Genomic DNA, 9,839 nt, shown 5'->3' on the forward strand with positions numbered 1-9,839 from the left:
CCATTTCCAATTTTCCCTTTCTTTATTCTTTCTTATGGGCAATGCACATTGATGAATGTGCCAGCGGTAGCCAAAAGGCAACTGTTGCTTGTGTATGTAAATGCACAGTGAAAATGACAATAAAAATCCTTGATCTTTGATCCTTAGCCTGATGTTAAGTTAATTAAATTAACTAAAACAACAAACAAAACACACAACATATGAGGTTAGAGCCGGAGAAGGCACGACATGAACAGCTAAACAGGATAAAATCTTAAAGGAGAAACTCGGCACCATGCGAAGAATGTGTGAGTTAAAACATGACAACATAGAATCACACCTCAGAAAACATAGCATAAGCAAACAATCAGCACAAGCGATGAAAACGCGATAATTAAGAATTCCCATGCGTCTTTGTGTGTTACCAACATTTTGATCTGTGAAATATCTTGAAACACATGGCAGCACTGTGCACTGCATTCTTGCGTATGTGTATGTGGGTGCACAAAGAGTGTAAAGAAATGAAACCAGCCGCCTCCTGACTGTATGCATCGATCCACCAACGTTCATATCTGTCCAGACTTATTATACAGGAAGCAAAGACCCTGACAGACTTTAATGGAAGGTACTAAGTGTATTTTTTGGCAAAAAAAGCAGGTTATCATGATATTGACATGTATGATTCCAGTGAATAATTTCCACTGAGAAGCATCTGTACTCAAACATTATGATGTCACAGGAAAGTTGACCTTTGACCTTTTGGATAGAAAATGTCCTCATATCATCATTTTATCCTACTAGACATTTGTGTGAAATTTTATCATAATTAGCGAATTAGTATGAATCCTTGAGTTATGACCAAAAATGTATTTTGTGAGGTCACAGTGACCTTCACCTTTGATCACTGAAATCAAAGTGGACGTTTGTGTCAAATGTAATGAAATTCCCTCCAGAAATATCATATTCATGCCGTGGGATCGGGACAGACTCCAGGTCACAGTGAACTTGACCTTTGACCACCAAAATCTAATCAGTTCATGTTTGAGTCCAAGTGGACATCGGTTTGAAAAAGTTCAAAAAAACTTCCTCAAAGTGTTCTTGAGATATCACATGGAAGCACAGACAACCCGAAAACAACCTGTTGATAAGTAAAAACTTATACAAATCTAAATTAATCTGACAAGCAACCTTTTTCTATTTATGTAGCATTTATCAAAACGGTAGATAATGAGTGCTTTGTAGGATTAAGAAAGTGGGAAAGAGAAGAGATAAAAAAAAAAAGAATTAATTAGTGAGCTTTATAGGTGCTGGTTGGTGGAAAGGCTAGCTGCTATCCCCTGTTCAATAGTCAGTAAATAACATTTTTTTAAAAAAAGCAGGAGGACGTTGCTAAATATAAACCTGGCTAAGCTAGTAATTAACTGACTGGGAGTGAAATAGTTTTATGGAGGTGATCGAATATCGAAAGAGGCAAATTAGGATTACTGTTAGGTAATCAAAGAGGCGTATGGTGGCAATCAAGCCATAAATACAGGAGCCCATAATACAACAAGAAAGAGGCAATCTAGTCTCATGAGCAGGAGGCGAGATTTACATGTGTGTCTGTGTGGTAGGTGGCACTAATCACCCCCCATACCAACCACACACTGAAACCAACGTACGCACTGATTCATCACCTCGCTGCTTTCAGCCACCTCCATCTCCAGATCTGTCCTCCTTGTATCCGTGTGTGTGTGTGTGTGTGTGTGTGTGTGTGTGTGTGTGTGTGTGTGTGTGTGTGTGTAGTTGTAGTAGCAGTAATGAGAATTAATGAATATCTAACCTTTGCAGTTATAAATGAGTCCACAGGCCTCAGTGTTATTAATGAATACTAATAGAGCAGAGACAGGGCCACATGTGCTGTGAATTGAAAACGAGGCTGTGTAATTACAGTTCATGTATTTACCCTCTCAAGATGCCAAAGTCATATATTTTCATCTTTATTTGTCAAATGAGATAGGACGCTCGCTAAAAGAAGCTTCCTCTCTCCTCCCGTCTCATACAGACTATTTTATCTCACTCGCTGTTCCCGCACTTAGCTCCGCTCTTACGTGCCCTTCAAGAAATTATTTTGGCTTCTCTCATTTCCCCTCCTCTTCTCTCTTCATCCTCACAGACATAGAAGGCTGCGAGCATGGTTGGAGGAAGTTCCACGGCCACTGCTACAGGTAGGAACCATGAAAAACTTGCTGCGCCATCAGAATAAATGGAGTCACAATGCAGTTACCTGAAACCACAGGTGCCTCATCTGTCTGCATTACTCTTTTATAGCCTGGAGTTATTCCTGATATACTCACCGCCGCGCTCTGTACCATTTAAACCTGCCTGGCTGCATAATATATGAAATATGTGTTTTCATATCCACTTTTGCCGCGTTCTCCCACAGGTACTTCACCCACAGGCACACCTGGGAGGATGCAGAGAAAGACTGCAGAGAGCACAGCGCTCACCTCAGCAGCGTCATCTCCGCCACTGAGCAGGAGTTTATCAATGGTATGTGTGTTTTATTCTGTCATTACCGCTGTAACACAGTTGTAAGGAGAAAACCAAAATAAAAAACAGAAATTCAACGCAATATGACAAGCAGAAACAAACTAAAAATAAAGAATATAAATATCATTATCAGGTTAAGGAACTCTTTGTACCTGTATCAGGAATTTTTAACAGCAGCCTAAAATAAGCAGAGGTTATGCAGAGTGTACTGCAGTACAGAACCACAGACTGATTTATCCTCGGTGCGTGTATTTTGGTATTTGTCTCTCTGCTCTGTTTGCACCGTATTTATGTTTCTATCAACTGCAGAGACAAGGTGTCATGCATAAATCTAAAAACTAAAACCAAACTAACTCATTTCTTTAGTCATGTTAATGTATTGTGGGATGCAGGGAGGACGTGGACAAACGAGTGCGTCGTAAATAAACGTACGCACAAATAAAATGATGCAGAGAAGGACGGTGGAAAAAACAAGAGGCAGAAGAACAGGTAGAACAATATAGGGCTTTTTCTCTGCATGGCACGGTTCGCCTTGACTTGATTCTCCTCTACTCACGTTTCAATTTTTTTTTTTTCACTCAAAAATGGCAGCCTGCAAAGCCAATTAATGAAGTCCTGGCACATCAAGAACATCATCCCTTCATATCCTCTGTTATTAGAGTAGCGCAGCTCCTATTTATGTGCACAGTGAGTTACTTTCTAATTTAATTACTGTAATTTCACTACTTCTGGCGGGAAACTAGAAATTTAACTACTCATTTCTCATTTTTACTCGTTTTACCTGAAAATAGTGGACTGCTGCAGAGTGTAGCAGACGTAGCAGACAGGCAGCCTATTTCCTGATCTATGACCTATTGACGAATGACCTAACCACTGTAGCAACACTTCGTTGACGTCCGGCATCTTCTGTCAGTCTAAACTCTAGATTCTCAAACTGTGGTACCACCAGAGGAACGCAAGCTCTCTCTAGTGGTACGTGAGGGAATGTCCACAATATTTCATTAAAATGAAATACATTAATTTGAAAAATAAAATGAAAATACATAAAATATCAGCCTGCTCTGTAGTCACGATCATGCATGTACGTCATCCGTCCACTAGTTACAAGCTGAACTGTGATGGCAGGATAGTGAGCACAGGTAAAATGAAGGGAATGAAAATGAATGCCTGATAAATACTGTAATCATGCCTCCAAATAGGAACTATTATGAAGAGATGTGCAGGCCAAGAGGAGAATATTTCGAGCAGCCGTGCCAAAAATAAAGTGGACAACAGCGAAGTGCTAGTGTCTGTGAAGAATTCATTGAACCTGCTCGCACCAAACGGTATAAAACAGTAAGGTGGTACTTGGAGAGCTCCATATTTTCTGAGGTGGTACATGGTGTGAAAAAGTTTGAGAAACACCGGCCTAAACCGCAGGAAGTAAAAGTTTAGCTTTCAGGTAGGAACAGTAGTCGTTGCTGCTCTTCGGTGGTCTGGAGTGCTAATAGCTCCTATCAGTGATGATGGGTGCGATAGTAGATTACTTTACATAAAAAGGAAAATGTGGTGCTGTTTTTTTTTACAGGTCTTGGTCATGACAACGCCTGGATTGGACTGAATGATCGCACAGTGGAGGAGGACTTCCAGTGGACCGACAGCAACGATCTGGTCAGTGATCACTTGTTTCAGTCCAGCTTTAATGCTCCTGAAAACCTTCAAGTAACATAACATTCGTGACTAAATAAGCAACTATTTTTTTTGTTTGGCATGTTTGTATTTGACATCACATTTTTTCCAGCAGAGCCCTGCCCACTTCAGGCTAAGAGGAAAACACAATTACAGAAATGTCTCCTGAATCAGCTAAAACGGTTCTAACTCTGGCAGTAGACTCGCTATTCATAAAGGACCTTATTACTCATAGTGGGAAACTGATTGAGAAAATTTGTTTTCAGCACGTTCGAAGCTGTCCATTTTTCATCACTTTAATTACAACTGCGTCCCCATTTATGTGCAACATCTCGTGCGCAATCTCTCAAATCCGAAAGTGCTCATCTGTGGAGAGGAGATTGGAATTTCCCAGTCAGACGGCGATGACAAATGGAAGCAGATGCAGCTAAATCCTGTCGTTTTTGCCGTCGCACAGGTGTACGAGAACTGGAGGGAGAGCCAGCCGGACAACTTCTTTGCAGGTGGGGAGGACTGCGTGGTGACCATTGCCCATGAGGACGGCAAGTGGAACGACGTGCCCTGCAACTACAACCTGCCCTACATCTGCAAGAAAGGCACAGGTACAGTGGTGCTGCTGGACCCAGTGTGTGACCAAACAGTAAGTTTCTGTTTGACACATTCAGGTCCGCCGTGTCTTTCTCAGAAAAGCTTAATCAATTCATGAGCAGAGATTTCTGCTCTCTGAGCAGATGGCCACCTGTTAGTCATCAGTGCTCATCATGAGAGCTTGTGCTCTTTATGTAGAAGAGATTTCTTCCTCACAAAGCGTTAGTGCCTCATCCAACTTCACTCCTATTTTAAGGTCACAGCAGAAAATGCTTCAAAAATTGACAATGAACATAAACTTAAGCGAAGATTGTGATTCAGCCTCAAACCTGTATTGATTTTTTTAGAGCAATATCAATCTCAATCTTCCTCTTATTGCCGTCTCCCTCTCCTCGGGGCTCTCTTACACTTGTCCAGCCAGCAGAACTGGGCTGTAGTGGCGCTTATCGCCAATTATCACCTTGTTCACACAGATACGATCTGAAAATCCTGGTTTTCCTAACACTCACCCACACCCTCCACCTGTGACCCGACCTGAATGCGAATGCAGCAGTGAAAGCTAAACCTGCTGGAGAGACGGAGGATGGTCAGGAGGAGTTATAAAAGGAAAGAGAAAAATGGAGGAGGACACGGAGAAAAGGATTAAGTAGTTTGAGAGCGTTTGTTTGTCTGGCTGTGGTTTCATGGCTCTGTGGTTTGGCTGTACTCCCTGTCTGCTGCAGAGACCCATTACCTCCTTCTGGCCTCGCCACAGCTCTGCTCAGCACCACACAGACACAAGGCTGCCACCTAGAGGCTAAACACACCTGCAATGCTGTGCCTTGAAAATGAAGTAAAATCAAAATCTAACAATTTGGACAATGAAGATGCTAATATGTCTCTTTTTTCTGTACAGTAGTATTTGCACTTGCATAAGTGGAAGCTGGGTTATACATGAAGTCATTTGGACTTGATGTCTAAAGGTATCAGATATATGCCAGCCTTATTATGTGCAGAACCTGATGGTTTCATTTTATTTTGCCCTGCAGTGTTGTGTGGGACGCCGCCCGCAGTGGAGAACGCTCACCTGATAGGTCGACGGAGGTCACACTACGACATCCACGCAGTTGTCCGCTACCAGTGCGCCGAAGGCTTCTTCCAGCGTCACATCCCCACCGCCCGCTGCCGGGCCGACGGGAGCTGGGAGAGACCGAGGATCATCTGCACAAAGTGTGAGTGTTGAAAGTCGAGCTTGATCCTAAGTCAGGTGTCATGGTTATGAAGGTACCAACTGATTAGAGGTTAAAGAATCATAAAGTTGATGTAATCTGTTTTCTAATAAATTGTAATTTATCAATTTTTGACTTTAGGTTTCAGGGCTCCATTATTATGTCTTGTGTCAACCCTCTGCCAGGTTGTTATTATACTGTATTGTTACTTTTTTTTAGCTGGATTTCCTGCTTACATGTAGCCTAACACCTGATCTTTAGGTCTGTTGTTCATATCCAGAGCAGCTGACAGTATAGATCGGGGGTGGGCAATTATTTTTTTATGGGGGGCCACATGAGAAATAGATTAGGCTGCCGTGGGCCAGACACAAATGTGATATAAGGCTCTAATAAAGGCTGAATCTTTAATAATGGGCCAGTCAGAAGTGTTCTATATAGGGCACACCAGCACATAGGTGTCTATGAGCTAAGAGCTGGCGAACACAGTAACGGTCACCTTTTCTGTATTGCAATGTGAAGGAACTGTGGGAAATTATTTTTGTTGTTATTGTAAAACTTGTTTCAAAGCTGGATACATGTTGCAATGATAGCAGAAACAAGAGTAGAAGAAGAACTATGTAAACAACTTAAGTGTACCACATAGAGTGAATAAAATTATAGTTTAATGTAAGAGATGGAGTTCATAATCATTACCAGTGACCACAGCACTGACCCCTTTCAGAATAAAGGCCCGATGACAGTGTAATGGTAAGAAAAATAATATTAACCGTCTTTGTTAGATTTTAATTGCAATATTTCCAAGTGCTCACGATGGCCTTGAGGACCACATTGAAATTGTTATTCACGAGCTCTCTCTCAACTAATTTCCTGTCATCTTTCAGTAGTCGACTCACTAATAAAGGCATAAAAGAGCCCAAATTGATATAAATCCTGCACACCAATATGTAAGCCTAAGTTGTTGTTAATATATTGTTGTAGCAACAAGAAATAACAGTACAGAAATAACAAGATATGTCATTTAGAAAATAGTTGCTGCGTCGTGCAGCTGCTGTTGCTAAGTACATACTGTCTGAATCGAATGCGGTGTGCATACGATTGAGACGCACTGCTTCATCATTACATTGTGCCTTGAACTTTGACCCTCTCGCTCACACATCCATCGCAGACCGTAGCACAAAATCTGAAGTAAAAAAGAAAAAGTTTCTGATTTGGAACACAGCATCAGTGAGCTGTAATCTGTCTGTGCTCTCTTGGCGGCTAAATCGATGTGACAGATCTTCCGCCGTGCAGAGGACTGTGTCAGAATAGCCAGAAATACATTCTGACTTTCATACTGCAAAATGCGACCTGATGCAATAGGACATCCTGGTATTTTCGGCATACTGCATTTGACACAGTATGTGCTGGAAATACTAAATCTTTTTTTGTCTGACTTAGTTGTATGGTGGTATGGCTACTGGGACGTGTCCTCTGCTTCTTTCTCTTTGTCATTTTTTGGCGGCGGTTTGCAGCTTGCTGTATCATTACCACTTCCTACTTGGTTGAAAATAACACTAAATTATCTAATCTAAATGAGAAGAAAACCATGTCACCATTTGCATAACTTGTCACCACATATATGATCACAATGTTAAAGAAAAGCACAAAGAAAGAACCAGATGATTGAAGATTTCTTTCCCTCCACGTTTTTAGCCCGGCGATCGCACCGGTACAGACGCCACCACCACAACCAGCACCACGAACGCCGCCACAGGCGACACGGAGGAGAGGGACACAAGGCCAGAGAGGACGCACACAGCTACTACTGAACCAAATAATACAACATCTGCAATGCCTAGGTGCTAACCATGGCCCATAAGGACAGACAGTAGTTCACATCACCGCCATCTCCTCTCCCTGCTTCTAACCATGCTCTGTTTAGCTTTACTCCTCCCGATGGATACCGTTTTCTTACTCTAACATACAGTTTATCTCCCTCAGTTTGGGTGTTTTTGATGCTTCTTCTCATTTTCACCCTGCTTCCTTTAACCGAGGTCCATGCGAACACTAACTGTAACACTAACCCTCCCTAACATCTCAGTACAGTAAACCCTCCTCCTGTCTACGAACTAAAACCCTCTCTCCGTCGGTCCGTCGGACTGACGGCAGTGTGTGAGCGTGTGTGAGCGTGTGCATGTCAGAGGGAAACTTAGGAAAAGTGCCGAGTCACTTGTTTTTGTAAAGGTTTGCTTGTTCTACATGAAAAATGACTCTCACCCTAGTATTCTGTTTACAAAGCACAGATGTAATTGATGCAACATTAGCATTCAGTCCCTGGTAACCCCAAGCTTTTTGTATATGTGTACTGTAGCTGTTACTTTTACCATAGAAACACCTGAATAGCTGCTCTGTTTTATTCTACTGACATGCTTTTTTCTAATATTTGCTATGTTTTGGTGTTATGTTACTATTTATTATGAATCATTTGCTAGTGAAGATGCTTTCTTTTTTTACTTATACTTCAGAGAGCCGATGTAACATCATTTTTCTATAACAGTATATATAACAGTAAGTCCAACTCAACGATAAACTAAATTAATCATTTGATTGCCTCTAATCTCTGTATTGTAAATATCGTGGTGTTTGTTATTGGCTGATCCCTGATCAATAGCTGGACCTTGTCCAATCAAATAGATCCTCCCCCATCTCCCATTTAAGCACTCTCAGCTACTGAATACGTCCCATTGACATACATAGCGAGGACGGGATTATACGATACTTTCTCAAGATAACCACCTGATTGTATCTGAACTGCTAAATACATTGAATCTTTGCACGGCTATATTTACATGATGGGTAGAATGTCACCATTTTTTGTCCTTTGGTCCCTTTGATATTTGATCGGTCATCCACTTTTTTGGTGTTCTTATGACTTTTTGTCCTGCTGTTGTATTCCATTCTTAATAAAGTGAGAAAATGAACAACAACATGTCTGATTGTTTTCAATTCAAGCCAACAAACCATCAACTGGTTTTCAGTTTCTCCCGTGTTCTCTTTGCAGCATTTTAAATCTGCCAACTCCACTTGACTGATTCTCTGAAAATGGAAATGTGGAAATGTGTGGAGTTAGAACAGCGAGATGATTGTGGCATCAAAAACAAAACTTGGTAATGAAAACAAAACCTGAATTGGCATTGAAAGACGACTTGTCCCAACCCAACACAACGTCATTTAAAAGTAGGGTTGGGCATGGAGAATCAATTCCAAGTAAGAATCGATTCCGAAATTATGATTCCAAAGGTTTCATTAAGAAATTTTCATTTTGATTCTGCTTATCAATTCTTACACAAACTTTGCTTGGATTAGTTTCAAATGAAACCATTAAAGCACTTCCTGTACATCAACCTAACTAGATGTCTCCACCTATAGACAAGTTGAATACATTCAAATCTTCCCATCTTAATGGATTTATTTTATGAAGTTGTGAATCTAGGATTATTCTTAGTTAACCTGCTCAGCCAGCAAATGCTGCTACAAAACATTTTACAGGGACAGTATACTCCTCTATTGTTAGATTACAGTAACCTAAGTACACCCAAAAATATTCAAGAAAACGCATGACTGTTAACTAGCTAACGTTAGCTAGCTCAGTGTTTCGGCTTGTTACGTTTATCCGTGGTATAATCAGCGTTTCACACAACTCTGCCAAATGCCAAATTTTATTTTCAATGCCAAACTGTTCTGGCCCCAGAACAGAGAAAAGCAACGAAGAAAAGAAAATTATATGAGGCAAATGTACTCTTTTATTAGCCACATTAGTGGTGATAGCGCTCTCCTGCTGGACTTTCAGTTGGTCCACCAGTTGGTCCAGGCTGAACAGCTATT

At 41.1% G+C, this 9,839-nt stretch overlaps 1 protein-coding gene across 1 annotated transcript in view; it reads left to right on the forward strand.

Moving 5' to 3' along the window:
• Window positions 1–8,941, forward strand: part of LOC146317548 (neurocan core protein-like) — a 59,584-nt gene extending 50,643 nt beyond the window's left edge. Inside the window, exons 15-20 of the mRNA XM_084731875.1 lie at window positions 2,135–2,186; window positions 2,405–2,511; window positions 4,079–4,161; window positions 4,637–4,781; window positions 5,796–5,978; window positions 7,668–8,941. Coding sequence (XP_084588001.1) covers window positions 2,135–2,186; window positions 2,405–2,511; window positions 4,079–4,161; window positions 4,637–4,781; window positions 5,796–5,978; window positions 7,668–7,783 — 686 coding nt within the window. The 3' untranslated portion in view covers window positions 7,784–8,941. The remainder of the gene's footprint in view (window positions 1–2,134; window positions 2,187–2,404; window positions 2,512–4,078; window positions 4,162–4,636; window positions 4,782–5,795; window positions 5,979–7,667) is intronic.
• The last annotated feature ends 898 nt before the right edge of the window (window positions 8,942–9,839 follow it).

The sequence above is a fragment of the Lutjanus erythropterus genome, chromosome 12, assembly GCF_056507025.1.
Source record: "Lutjanus erythropterus isolate fLutEry1 chromosome 12, fLutEry1.hap2, whole genome shotgun sequence".
In the NCBI taxonomy this organism is placed as follows: domain Eukaryota; kingdom Metazoa; phylum Chordata; class Actinopteri; order Lutjaniformes; family Lutjanidae; genus Lutjanus; species Lutjanus erythropterus.